Source organism: Microtus pennsylvanicus, chromosome 7 (genome assembly GCF_037038515.1).
Source record: "Microtus pennsylvanicus isolate mMicPen1 chromosome 7, mMicPen1.hap1, whole genome shotgun sequence".
Taxonomy (NCBI): domain Eukaryota; kingdom Metazoa; phylum Chordata; class Mammalia; order Rodentia; family Cricetidae; genus Microtus; species Microtus pennsylvanicus.
Window position 1 is genome coordinate 78,327,979 of NC_134585.1, and position 14,690 is coordinate 78,342,668.

General features: G+C 39.1%; 1 protein-coding gene across 13 annotated transcripts in view; it reads left to right on the top strand.

The window, feature by feature from the left end:
• Pdlim5 (PDZ and LIM domain 5) overlaps window positions 1-14,690 on the top strand; it is a 163,642-nt gene that overhangs the window by 1,091 nt on the left and 147,861 nt on the right. For all 13 annotated transcript variants that reach the window (XM_075981222.1, XM_075981206.1, XM_075981210.1 and 10 more), the window contains exon 2: window positions 2,888-3,026. In XM_075981222.1, the coding sequence (XP_075837337.1) occupies window positions 2,931-3,026 (96 nt within the window). In that variant the 5' untranslated portion in view covers window positions 2,888-2,930. The remainder of the gene's footprint in view (window positions 1-2,887; window positions 3,027-14,690) is intronic.

Sequence of the window (14,690 nt, forward strand, 5' to 3'; positions counted from 1 at the left end):
CTCCTCCTTGACCCGAGGACGTCTGAACCCGCCTGCCACGGAAACTGCTGGCTGGGGAACCTTATTTGGCCAACAGGGCTAGGCGTGAACCTCAGCTGGGAAATGTCTCGTCCGCTTTCCTCTTGCGCCTGAGTTCTTCAACCCTCTCACAATTCTATCTCAGCAGGGGAGAAAGAATCTCTAGACGGTCTTCTTTAAATGAAGGGCTTGTCCCTAGGGGTGGGTCTCTCCCCCTTTTCGCTCACCAAGGAAGCGAACTTAGAAGTGTGGGGAAACCACCTCCAGCCTCCCTCACTAGCTCTAGATGGAAGAATAATTTAGATAGTCCCCCCCAACCCCCCCCCCCCAGAACTCCGCAGAAATTCCAACATTTTTACTTGTTTGAAAGCAGAATAAGCTGTTATTTCCTGCCTGTTCTGTTGGTATTTTAGGGTTTAGGGTTTGGGCTCTAATTACCACATGGGGGAGACTTGGAAAAGGCCAATAAAAATATTGTCATTGCTTAAGGATCAGAGTATTTAAAGACAAATGAATTCCAAGTGAAGCTTGCAGAAGGGGAAGTTAGAGAAAAAGACAACCGGTTTTATGGTGTGGCTGACCAGGCCAGTGCTAGAAAATTTAATAACAAATGGGAGAAATCGGGAAGGGAGTCCCTAAGAAAAGGGAAGGTACATGGATGCCAGTTGATACATACATAAAATACATTCTCTCCTAGGGAAGCGTGGAACCGGGAGGAAGTTTAGTATAACTTTCACGTTCTTCCCTTGACATAGTTAAAGATTAAAAAAGGACAGTGGCCTGTGAAGTATCGGTTGGCTTACAGATTTATTTGTACTGCATGTCATTATCAAGACTGCCTCTGCTGGTCTTTCTCCACTGTTCCTGCAGAGATCTTTTTCTAAGGGAAAAGCGATCTTGTGTGGCATGTTATTAATTCCCTCCCATTCGTTTTTCACCTGCAGTTTAACGGTTTGACTTCTGACCCCCTTTGGGTATGGCCATTGCTTACTGTCTTTTTTTAATCTTTACCTGAGCCAAGGGAAGAATGTGAAGGCTATGCCGAGCTTCCTCCAGCTCCTTGCTTCCCTCAGAGAGTGTCTGTGCTAAAGTAATGGCACTCTGTAGTAGTTCAGCACTACCTCTCCATCTGAAAAGCTTCACAGTGCACATTGTCCCTCAAGTCACTTTCCTTTAGAAACTAGATTTTTACCCTTTTGAGAAGAAGGAATTTGTTTGCCTTCTGCTCAGGGGCACATCTGCTGCTGGACTTGATATGATGGCTAGACGTCTGAGTGGATTTAAAACATAGTATATGAAGGTGGTTGATATAACAGGACAGATTTTCTATGGAAGTCAGAAATATATTTTTGTTTGCTTGTTTGTTTTTGCACTGGGAATTGGTCCTAAGCTCTCACAGATGCTTGACAAACTCTACCATTGAGCTATATTTCCATCCCTTAAAGCTTTGTTTTGACAAGTGCCTTTAAAGTTATGAAATTATACTACCATACTTTTTAAATGGAAGAACTGTATGTCTTTAATATTCTTTTTAAGGAGGAAACTACCTTCATTCTTCCCAATGCCTTCAATTATTAATAGGACACTCTTAAGTAAATTTTGAAAGATCTACCCTGGAGTCATTATGAGCCTCACTACAACAAGACAGGGGGAAAAAGGACAGTATCATGGTAATTTTCAAAGGCTCCAATTTGGTTTCATTAAGGTTAACCTTGTATTTCAGTTATGGTTAGTATAGCCTCATTTACTGGCTCAGGAGACTTACTCTCTGCTGGATGATATGAGTATAAAAGAAAACAAAGATTTAGACTAAAATACTACTTGTGCTAGAATATAGCCTAGCATTGCTTGTATAAAAAGACAATAAGGCCTTAGGTTCAATTCTCACCCCAGAAACAAACAAATCAACAAAGAACAACAACACAAAACCCCCAGTTTAAGACAAGCATCATTCTTCCTTAGAAAATCTGAACCGTTAACATCAGCCGCCTTATGTTTCCTGCCTTAATATACTTTTCTACTTTTAAAACTCACTGAAACTTCTGTCCCAGCATACTAAATTCAGAAGCACAAGTAGATATCTGAACCCACTGAGAGTAAAGCAACACTTGAAATTCCCTTGACTGTGGGAACTACTATATTCCTGTAGAAGAGGCTATGAGTTACCGTCCTTAATTAGAATAGTTTGGGCTCATCTCATCTTTGAATACTTAATTATTTAGAAGACACAAACAGAGCCAACAGACCTGCAGTTCTGTGATGTGGTCACATGACTGAAGTGAGTGAGATCCAAAGTGTTCCTGCTGATGACAGTAAAGAAGGGTGCGCAAAGCCGGGCGGTGGTGGCGCACGCCTTTAATCCCAGCACTCGGGAGGCAGAGGCAGGCGGATCTCTGTGAGTTCGAGACCATCCTGGTCTACAAGAGCTAGTTCCAGGATAGGCTCCAAAACCACAGAGAAACCCTGTCTCAAAAAACCAAAAAAAAAAAAAAAAAGGGTGCGCAGGATGCAGCAGGACAGTCACACTGAGTTATAGTCAAAGTAAAATCACATTCTGTCTGGGTATATAATTCCACCAATAAGGTATTGAAGTTCGTATAGTTTGGTTTTTGCAATTTGTAAACCTGGACAGATGTCTAAGAGTACTTTCTGACGGGGAGTTGGCATGAGCATTAAATAAATGTTGATTAGCTCATGGATTCCTTTTCCTCAGCTGAGATTAATCAAGAGTTTGCTAGATATAATCTGTATGTCCTTTTATCCCAACCCAAAATACTGAATAGTTTTGTTGGCTTGATAGACATGCATTGATATATGTAATTCTGTTTCTAATAAACATTTTTACTAACCATCTAACTTTCTTTTGTAGTTTCTTGCATTTTTTCTGAAACTCCACATCGAACCTTGGAACCATGAGCAACTACAATGTGTCGTTGGTCGGCCCAGCCCCTTGGGGCTTCCGTCTTCAAGGTGGCAAGGATTTCAACATGCCCCTGACAATCTCTAGTGTAAGCACCCTTTTCAGATGTTACTCCATTCATCCACTGTTTGGTCCTGGGACCCTCAGGACTGTGCTACTCAAGTCTCTGTTGACTTGTACTACACTTTCTACACATGTGGGATCTTTGTTTCCTCTTATCAAGTTTGCCTATCTAATAAAGATGACGAGGGAAGGTACTTAACAAAGACAATTTTATTTCTGTTCAACTTGTTTTCACTTCCTCCGATATTAAAAAAACCAAAATAGAAAACCTCTAACCTAGGAGCTAATGCTAAGATTTTGAATTGCTCCTAGTTTGGGAAATTCTCTGGGCTTTAGTTTCTTCAAAAATACTGTGTGGCATTGTACTATCAAATTTCAGTGGCTCCTTTCAGTTCCCAACACTGTCATGACTGGATTTGGTATTGTTTCCTCACCCCATATTCTGGTGGAGGCAATAGTCATGAGTAAGATGGAAAAAAGCCACTCAGATCTGTGGAGAGAGTGAAGGGTGTGGATCTCCCGCTAGACTGTCATCCTATGACTAGTTGGGATTTGACTTTTTACCCCATTGGGATTTAGCTGAATGCAGTGTGTGTGTGTGTGTGTGTGTGTGTGTGTGTGTGAGAGAGAGAGAGAGAGAGAGAGAGAGAGAGAGAGAGAGAGAGAGAGAGAGATGGTGAGAGGGAGAAAGAAAAGGAATGAGTCATGGGAGAAAATAGTTGAGACTCACTGTAGCTCTGGATGGCCTGGAACTTGCTGTGTAGAGCAGGCTTGCTTTGAACTCATAGTGATACACTGAACTCTAACTCCTGAGTTCTGAGAGTAGAGTTGTCTGACCTTAGAATGTCTTGATGATTCTGAAAAAGGAATAATTAAGACTTCTATGTATTGAGACTGTGTCAAGCACAGTTTCACTCACCAAAAGGGAATTTTATTATTATTTATTTGCATAACTTCCTTTGTGTGGTGTGTGTGTGTGTGTGTGTGTGTCTGTGTATTTGTACGTATGTGAGTATGTTGGTGTGCACACTCATGGACAGGTCAGACAGGAAGTTGGGTGTCTGCCTCCATCACTGTTTGCCTTACTGCTGTGAGACAGGGAATCCCTGAACCGTAAGTTCACCATTAGACTGGTTGGTCAGTGAGCTTTCTTGGGATTGCCTGTCTGCCCACTGACACAGCCTTTTAAATACGGGTGTCAGAGGCCTGCACAGCAAGCATTTTTACCCAGTGAGCCATCTTCCCAGCCTTCTACTTGTTACATAGTCTTCTGAATATGAACTTTATTTGTTAAAATATTAGCATATTATATATAGTTCCCATACCTGCTTTCCTCTCTAAGTTTCCTTAGAATCACATTCTCTCCATCTCCTTTTCACCCTACATCCCTCCTTGCCTTCTTTTCTTCCTTTCCCCCTCCCTCCCTTCCTCCCTTCCTCCCTCTCTCCTTTCCTCCTTTCCTTTGTTTCTTTGTTTTTTCTTCTTCTCCTCCTTTTATTTAAGTAAAGTTTATGCCTCCTGCTTATTAAGATATTACAAATCTCCTTTTAAATAATGGAGTTCTATTATTTCTTGGCAGCAAATAGCTTATTTTTAACTGTTGCAAATATTTTTTTAGATTTTAGGTTAATTGTATTTTTCAGGAAAGCGTATTTAAATAATATTCTAAGACTTTGTGTTTCATTTTAAATGTGCAGTTTCCATGTGAAAGTGTTGCGTTAGGATTTAGTTTAGTCATGTGAGGTAGTACTTCTGTACTGAAGATCTGTGATGAGGGTGAAATATTACGGTTTTATCGTAACTTTTTTAATATTAACTTTTCGTTTCCTATTTTAATTTACTAAAGAAATTGTTGTTTAAAAGCTTCTTCCAGTACTTATTGTTTACTTGTGTGTGCGTGCATGTGCATGCATGCGAGTACTTGTGCTGGAGCATGCTGTGGTACAGGGTAAAGTCAGAGGACAACTTGCAGGAGTCTCTTCTCTCCTTCCACCTGGGACTTCCTGGGACTGAGCTCAGGGACCTTTTGCCTGCTCAGCCGTCTCACCACCCTTAGTATTTCAAGCTTTGCTGAGAAAAGGGCCAGAAATCTTACCTAAATGAAGCAATCTCAATCATTGCTTTGTTGTTTGGTATTAAGGATGTAAAACATACATATCTGTTGTGTTGTGCCAACATCACAGACTTTTATGTGCTTCAGTTCCCTGGCAGATAGTGAGGTGCTAGCTCAATGTTGCGATGCCGATACAAGGGAACACTGCATATATACATGCATACATGCCTTTCCCTGGCCCAGAAATGCTTTCCCTGTGTAGACAGAGTGCTAATTAAAGGATTTTTGAACACACTGATTAAAAGCGACCACGATAACAAAGCTGCTGAGTTATTTCTGTTCTCTTACAAAAGTGTCTGCCATCTCCTGTGACCTTTTTGGGCCTGTGCAGTGGGGCATGCAATTCATTCTGGACTGGACAGGATTGGGAGGGGAGGGGAGGAGAGAAGGGAATGTTGGCTCAACTTGGCTGCAAGGCTCTTGGCCTTTTAGTGTAGTTATTTTTAACCCCTTGTATGATTTATTTTAAACATGCCCAATAATAATGTCTAATGAAAAATTTGTGCCTAATAACATTTATATTGTGTTAAGATTATTAATGCTACAAATGCCTTACTTATTTTAATTACCCCTCTGATTACATTTATTCTGCTTTTTTATGTAGAATTGCAGGATTTTTTTGTGATCACCGTGTTCTTTAATTAGTAGTATTAAGAAGCAGTTAAAACCTGACAGTGTGCCTTAAGATATGTAATTTAGTGATTCTTTTATGTAATGATGCATATGAAAATTTTAGCAAAGTTTGATACATTAAAATCTCTCAGTTCATGTCTTTTGTAATAATGTGTAATAAAAATGAAAGTTATTTAGGAGTGTGAAACAAATCCCTCAGTTTTAGGGAATATGGCAGTTAATATTATGTTGTTAATTAATATTTTTACTTAAGGTATGTTATAATTGAAAATGGAAAAAAAAAAAGAAACCCAGACGCTTGTACATCTTTATTTTTAGAATTCAGAAGTACATAGTTTTTCTTGGGATAGGATGTGTTAAACTAAAGGGCCATTTCCATTTCTTAGAACACTGAAACTTTGGGGTATTAAGTTAACTTTGAGGTAAGTAAGCCACTGGCAAGGACTCGAACATTCTATTTCTCCGAAATTTTGTTATATTAGTGTTTAGTGTATTAATATGCTGAACTGGTTCATAAAGAATCCAAACTAAACTTCACATTTCTTGGTTCATCATCTGTATTGTGCAGTATTTTGTTGGTAGGTTTCTAAGGTAGGCTGGGCAGTGCCTGCTGACTTTTCTAAAGGATGCTCAGACTGTGAGAACAGCACGTTCATGCCATTGTCTTCAGTTTTCTCTTTAACTGGAGTGTTGCTGCTGGAGTTTGCAGGCCGCTTTTCATGACCCTGTGTTTATGGGAATAGCCCTGAAGCCATGGAATGTGGGGATGGATGGGTTTCTCTGGAGCACTGTGGGTTCGTTGGTCTTTGCCAGTATATTTTATAAGAAGAAATAGGAGACTAGTTGCACAATTCAAGGCTATATTTTGGCAAGCTGTTTTTTTTTTTCTTCTTGGTGGCGTTATAAGGACCTTTTAGATATAAGTGTTTTTTTCGATTTAGGATCTCAAAGTTGCAGTACCTGCTGTGTCGTTATCTGCTGTGTGACCCCAGAGAGTCTTCATTACTAGAATTTGGATTTCTCTGGTGATCGCCCAGTTCTCCATTACACATGTTTTAGAAGTTGCTTTAGGAGTTTAGAATGAGGTTAGATTTAAAAAAAAAAATATTCCATTGATTCTCAAGGGTTAGAGGAGAAGAAATTGTTTTAAGTTCAGACAGTTTCATTTCGAGTTAAAAAGTTTAAGAAATAGACCATTTTCTCAAGTATGGAACCCAGTTTGGGGAGATATCACAGAATACAGAAAGACAGTTGTGAAACACTTGGCTGGGAATTCATATACTTGGAAGTCATGGACATTCCTCCTAGAAGCCACTGAGGAAGATACGAAGTTCTGAGGAGTACAGAATTAATATGGTAAAGAACTAAGCACCACCCTGCAGTACCGGATAGTCTGTTACACCTATCTCATGAAATGACAAACATGTTGGCCAGTGTTTTTCAGGTTTAGTGTGTGTAAATCTTTTGTATTTGGAGGGATTTACTTTAAAAAAGGCATTAATTGAAATGGTCCTCAAGGGATGGAATTTGAATACCTCCACTTTTTCTGCCATTTTTCAGTACACTGTCGTGGCTTGACTCCCAGCTAAGCCGTGAATGCAGGGAACGCTTCCCAGACAGGCCAGCTGCAGTTGCTCTCCTGGATAACAGGCTGAAACACCCTGCAGGCCCCTTAAGCCAGATTTAGATGAACAAACATGACACACGTGACAAATGCGACGTGCATGAAAAGCACAACAGGCGTGGTCGAGCCTACACATGCGCCAGATGCAGCACGGGTGGCGGATATGACATGCAGCATGCGTGTTGGGGCATGCACGCATTCCAGATGCTGCACACGTGCCGATTCCGATGCGCGTGTCGTTTCAGCCTCGTATGCCACATTCGGCTCGCCGGTCGAATGCGACACGCATGTCGTATCCGTCACGCTAGCCACATTTGACACACGTGATGGCTGAGGTGCATGTCGTTTTGGCCACATGTGCTGTTTCGGACACGCGTGTCATGTCATCTGACACGCGTGTCGAATCGGCAACGCACGTTGCGCTTTTCATGTGTGTCATGTTTGCCGCATGTGTAGTTTTGTCGCGTGTGTCATGTTTGTCGGTCTTGAACTGTTCAGACCGGTTCAGACCGGCTCAAACCAGTTCAGACCAGTTTAAAGAAAGGAAGAGAACTATCTTACTTTGAATAAACGGGTTCATTGTTAGTTTAAAGCTGTTGACTCACGATGTCCAGTTACAATGTTAATTTAGTTTATATAAGTACATAATGTATATTTCATATGTATATTCACTCTCTGCTTTTAAATATTGCTTTTTTTTTTTGAGAGGGGGTAGGTGGGGGGAGGGACTCAGAATCCTGACTTGTCTGATGTGGTTTTCTCTTTGTGGTTACAAATGTGCAACCACCTTTAGATAATTCTGAAAATGCTTTTCTATTGTAAAGCAATAAAATCAATGTATTTTATTACAAATGAGTAATTTTAAAGAATTTTAAGCTTATTTACTTTTTACCAAACACTGATTTTTTTAGTATTTTTAGGGAAGTTATTTTTAAGAAGAGAATTTTATGGGTAAGAAGGACTCTTGTCTCCTGGAAGAAACAATACTGTAGGGCTTTAAACTTAAGTAGAGAAGAGAAGAAAAGGATTTCATTACTTAAGAGTTAGTATTGCTCATGTAAATGAAGAGGGCTGACTGAAGCCTGTGGCTTTTTTGGTTAGTTCTGAGACCTTTTTTGGTTGTGGGCCAGGTGCATGTGAGCATGCGGTCAGCCTGCTGCCTTTGTTTCTAACATCCTACGTGTAGTCCTTCTTGCCTGCGTTCCCATTTCCTCAAGTTGAGTCATAGCCTTTCTCCCAGTTCTGACTGAATGGCGGAGAAATCTTGATAAGATTCATTAACCTAGATGCTAATACTGTTTTTGACAAAAAGGAGCCTGTTTCTTTGGCTTCTTCAAGGGGATTATTTCTTGTGCTTCAGTTTTGGCAAGTGAGACCCTAGGCCCTTATTTCAGTTCCTGAGGTGGAACAGAGATTGAGTATGGGGTGGAAGAACTTGACAAAGTGATACACTGTCATGCGAAATAGCAGTGTTTGTGTGCGGAAGTAAATGACTAGGGGAAATGGAAGGGAAACGTTAATTGAGTAACTAAAGGGCAGTCACTTCATTGATCCTCAGCTGCTTCAGATACAGAGCACCGCCCAGCCACACTGAGAAGGCGGTTTGATTTCTACACGAAGAGAGAAAATCAGAGTGTTTCTTTAGGTAATAAATGAAATAGACAAAGCAGTACACACTGTTTAAGTGGACTTTCTTTTTTTTCCCCCTTAAAGATGCATTTATTTTTACTTTATGTGTATGAGTGTTTTGTGAGCATGATGTAAGTGGACTGCAGGTGTCACAGAAGCCAGAAGAAAGAACTGAGTTCCCCACTGGCACTGGAGTTAGGGTCTGTTGTAAGTCATCACGTAGGTTCTAGGAGTCAAACCTAGGTCCTCTGCTAGAGCAGCAATGTTCTTAACTGCTGAGCCATCTGTCCAGTCGGTTTTAGTATTCACATTGCCCTTTCTTCTTCACCTTTCGTGTTGAGTAAGTGGAGTAATCTATACTTTCAACAGATACTCTAGTTTCTTTTATTGCCCATAGATATGTTGCTATCTATTTATCTATCTGTCAGTTACTGGGACAGAGTTCACCCTGTTTGTTGGCATTTAGGCTTTTAGTGCTCACTGAGGGCTACCTAGTGGCAGCACATGGCCCAGGGGGGCTTAAATAAACACAGGGTCATAAACTGAATATTGAGCATTAACAGGAAAGAAAGTAAAAAAAAAAGTGAAAAGAGAAAAAAGTTGAGAACCTACAAACTTAGTCAAACTTGGTATTTAAGAAATCTTGCTTAATCTTTTGCCCTTTACTGCTATAAACGTTTTCTTCAGAAAAACATTCATATAGATTAGAATTTAAAGATGGGAATGTTTTTGCCCTGTTACTCATTTCTTTCTGAAACTTTCAGTTTTAGTAATTTCTTGTATTATATTTCTGGAGATAATGTGCACATCACATAACTAAGCACATATCCTTTTCATAAAACAAGAATTAATATTACAATAAAGAAAATTTTGGCAGTCTCTTTTTTTCTTTTAAAATCAGTTAACATATCTTTTTTTTTTTTTTAAAAACCCCTGTGTTTGGATATGTCATAATTTGTGTTAGCAGTTTATATCATTGGACTCTTAGGTTTGTCCTAAGTCTTTTGTATTTACTGACACAGGTATAATTTTTGCATGAAAGTGCGCACACAGACACACCATTATATTTGTTAGAAGAATTCCTAGAAATGGAACAGCAAGTTAAATGCTTGAATACATTTGTAATTTTGGTTGGTATTGCAAAATGTCTCTGTAGAGACTCATACCTGTGATATGAGCCTGGCTGTTTCCCCATCCCTGTGAGTCTCAGCAGACTTTGATCTTTGTCAATCAGATGGGCCAAGTTCCAGCTGTTTTCCTTTTTCAGGTTTAATTACAAGTGATACACTACGATTTCTCCATCTTAAAGTGGTTCATTATTTTCTACTTGCAATCAGATGAAAGAAAATTGTTCTGTCTTTGGAAATGAAATTGCTAATTTCTTAGGGATTTAAAAATTTCTTTATCCAGAAATTTTATTAATAGTTTTTTCTTTCTTGCTTTTTTTAAAAGCAGATTTTCTCTCTGTTACCAAAGTTCTCCCAATACATGACAAAAGATGATTGTGTGTGCTTGTGAAGGCCAGAGGTCAACAACTGATACTCAGCCACTTTAACATCTTATTTTTTGAGACTAGGTCTTTCACCAAATGTGGAGTGCATGGATTTGGCTAGGCTGGTTGTCAGGGAGCTCCAGGGATTCTCTTGTCTCTGCCGCTCCTGGATTACAGGCATAGGCTCTTTTACCTGCTTTTGTTTCCGTCTTTTTAAATGTGAGTGCTAACCTTAGGTTCTCTTGTTGGCTTTGCAAGCACATTACTGACAGCTGTTTCTCCACTTTTCTACCCCTGCCCCTTTCTGGAATAATTTTTGACACAGCTCTGTCATAGTTGTTTGAACAGTTAAGCAAACCATATTTAAGAGTTTGAAAGTTGTTACTTTTGGAGTTGCTCTAGCTGCCTGGTGCACTGCATGGTTTTGTGTCCCACTCTTCTGCTGCTCTCTTTAATGATTTGACAAGGTGCTGGCCATTAGAAGGTGCTTGGTCAGCTTGTGGGACGTGATAAATTCACCCTTTATTGTACTGCTGTAAATACTTAAATGTGAAGAGTTTTGAATTTCTAAGAACTGTTGCGTGCTCTTTAAAATGTTTGACAAGGCACCCTTCCTTGGGACTTCTTCCTTTTCTGTATTAAACCGTGGTGGTGGAAACATGCTGACATTTACGAGCCCTTGTTTTTGTCTATGTCCTATTGCAGGTGTTTTGTTCATGTGTAACAGTATATTAATTCCTCTTAACATTTCCAGTGGAAAGTATCTTCATTTTAAATCTCTTAATTTATAGATGAAGAAACATGCAAGTTAAGTAATATAGTCTAAGTTGTATACTAACAACCAAATAAGTAATATATCGTAAGCTACATACTAATAACTGGATAGGCCCAGAACTTGAAACCAGCTGAACTGCTGTAAAAATTCTTTTAATCTTTATACCCTGTCACCAGGGACAGCTGAGTATGTGCGTACCTTTCACGAAGAACAGATCTGTACTACTGACCGTGTCAGTACACACCTCTAATCCTGCCCAGTGGAGAAGATAGGTAGAGTTTGATTGCAGAGTAAATTACTGCAGCACTCTCAACAGCTGTGAGCAAGCATTGGCCAAAGAGATCATTGTACCAATCTATATTCTAGGAAAGTTTTATATTGTATCTAAAATCTCTAGAACAAATAGCTTTTCCCAAGGGGTATTTTCCCAACCTGCTGACTGACAGGTCCATTTGGGGACTTATGGGGAGGACTGGTATGCCCTTGTTCTTTACCAGATAGCTTCTGGCTAGATGGTAATCCTGTGATGTTCTGTGCAGTCAGAATAATTTTATATGGATTTGACCCAGCAGTTCTAATTCTGCCCTTTAGTGCTATGCACAAAAGATACTTATGGCCCCATATTCCAACATTTCACATAGTTCAATGAGTTATGTTTCTCCAGAGGGCAAATTGCTTAGCATGCCCAAGGAATAGAAAGTTGTGGGACTGAAGTAAGCAAGAGAAAGGCAGAGGTAGATGAGGGGATTGTACAGTGTGTCTAAAGCAGAATGAGCGATAAAGAGGTTCATATGGTGATGAGGATGGTGTTAGGAGTGACGATAGGCAGTCCACAGATTGAGAAAAGGTTTCCATTTGATTGGGTTGTAGGCAGGCAAGTGTATAGGGAATTTTCTTCATTAGTGATTGGTAGCTGAGGGTTCAGCCCATTGTGGATGGGAACACCCTGGACTGGTGGTCCTGGGTTCTATAAAAAAGAAGGCTGAACAAGTCATGGTGAGCAAGCCATTAATCAGCACCCCTCCATGGTGTTGCATTAGCTCCTGCCTCCAGGTTCCTGTCCTGTTTGAATTTCTGCTCTGACTTCCTTCAGTGATGAACAATAATATGGAATCATAAGCAAAATAAACCCTTTCTTTTCCAAGACTCTTCTTATTGTGTTGTTTTATCACAGCAGTAGAAAACCTAGCTAAGACTGTGGTTCATTTTCTTATTGCATCTGTCATGGCATAAACTGTCATAAAAGAGATTTGAAAGGAAGTCTGATACCCTGGTGCATCCCACTAGATAGACAGCTATCCACAGTGATAGGCAGTCATTGTAGGTTTTTTCTTGTTTGTTTGTTTGATTTTGTTTTTCCTTTCAAAGTGACATGATAGAGTGTATTTCTAATGAGAAGCGGTTGTTTTAGGGAATAGTTTTCACTTGTGGTAAAGAATAAGTTTAGTTATAAATAAATGTATAGTCTAGAGAAGATAAGCCATGTCTGCTATTTGTCCTATTGCTTTCCAGGAGTGCTGTCAGTATCAACAGCCCTTGTGTGTAACTTTCTACATCCCTTATCTCTTGTCTGAGCCACAGCCAGCTTTCTGGATATGGGATGAGTGCCTGACCAATATGAATCCATTTATGGACAAAATGAGGAGACTAGTATTTGACCATGCTAGTTGCAGGCTGCAAGAAGTTCATGAAGTCCGAAGTTCAGCTAGTCAGAGCTTTAGTAATGTTAGTACATAGAAATAATTGTTGCTCCCTCTTAATTTATTTATCCATTCTACAAATATTTATTAAATTTATAATATGCTAGATAGTCTAGGAAATGACATAATAATATAAATTAAACAAAGATCTTGATGTCTCACATCCATATTTAGGGACTCAAGGAAGAGACAATAAAGACAGCTGATAATAAAACAGTGTTTTAGATTGTTCCGTACCATTTGAAATTGCTTTTGTATAGTTTACTTTAAGGAATGCTTTGGTTTTCTCCATTTACACTTGGCAATAATGACCTCTTGAAGACATTAATACAGTGAAGACACTGTACATACACACTAGTAAACTTCTTTGGAGTGTACCCAATAGATACTAGAATTTCTCAACTTCCTGTTTCAAGCTAAATTAAGTCTAAAAGATAAAAACCTTTCATAAAGGCAAAAAATTTATTTCATCTTAATGTTATAGGATGTTATCAATGGAAAAAAGGGTACAGTCACCATCCCATAAGTTATCAGTGAAATACATTTACTCCCATCCTACAATCCTACTGAACAATGTAAATGCCTATAAACAGAGACTATTCTTTCATTTTCCTGTACCCAAACCTGAATAATCATACAGAAGCTATATTAATTACCATACCGTTTGGCCGATGGCTCAGGTGTATTTCTAGCTAACTCTTACATCTTAAATTAATCCATTTCTTTTACTTTATATATTACTGTGAAACTTGTGGTTTGTCACTCCTTGCTTCTTGAGCAGGTACATGATGTGTCCCTGACTTTACTTCCTTTCCTCCTCTATCTCTGCTTGGATTTTCTGCCTTGTTCTATTCTTCCCTGCCATAGGCCAAAGAAACTTCTTTATTAACCAGTGCTAATAAAATATATTCATAACATACAGAGGGGAATCCCACATCATTTACCTCCTGAAGTTAATTTATCTAATGAACTGGTAACCATAGGTCAGTTGTCTTGGCTTCTGTTACACTCAGCAAAATGGTTTGGTTCAATTTTAAACGGGGAAATATTTTCTTTGAGAGGGCAGTTTTTTAAAAAGTGTTTTTATTTTGTTATTTCAAACCTTCTTTTCCATTAAGATACACATTTTTTATTTCTAGATAATTATCTAACTTATCCTAATTAAACATCTTATACTTTTGTTATTCTTTTACTCTCTTAGTATAACCCTGCCCCCCTTTTGGCTGAAGGAGGTGTAGAGGTGGGGATGAGGGAGATATAGAATGCATATGAAATAAAAGCTGGAAAGATGTTACTGTGCTGGAAAAATACAGACTGGAGGAGGAGGATAAACAAAACCAATTATTTTTTGAAACTTAATTCTTTGCTAATTGAAAATGATTAATAAAAGAAATTTCCTTATTTAAGGAGCTTGCTGTAAAAAGAAGGAAGGGATCCATTCTAAGTTTAGTTCACTGGCAGTGCTCTAGATGCAGAGTGCCTCCCCAGACCTGGTGACGATTTTACAGCTCCATCTCAGTGATGATGGTTTCTTAAAAACCTGGGAGCCGATTTAGCAAGTGGCTTAGTTTCGTGAGTGTCTTGGTATTTTATAGATGTGGCTATATGTATTAGGATTGTTACTCTTATTACTGCTTTTACTTAGAGTTAGTTGTGCCTGAATACTTATTGATTAAGCTTGTACAGCAAATGGGAAAATAGCAGCATTTTGACATGGACTAGA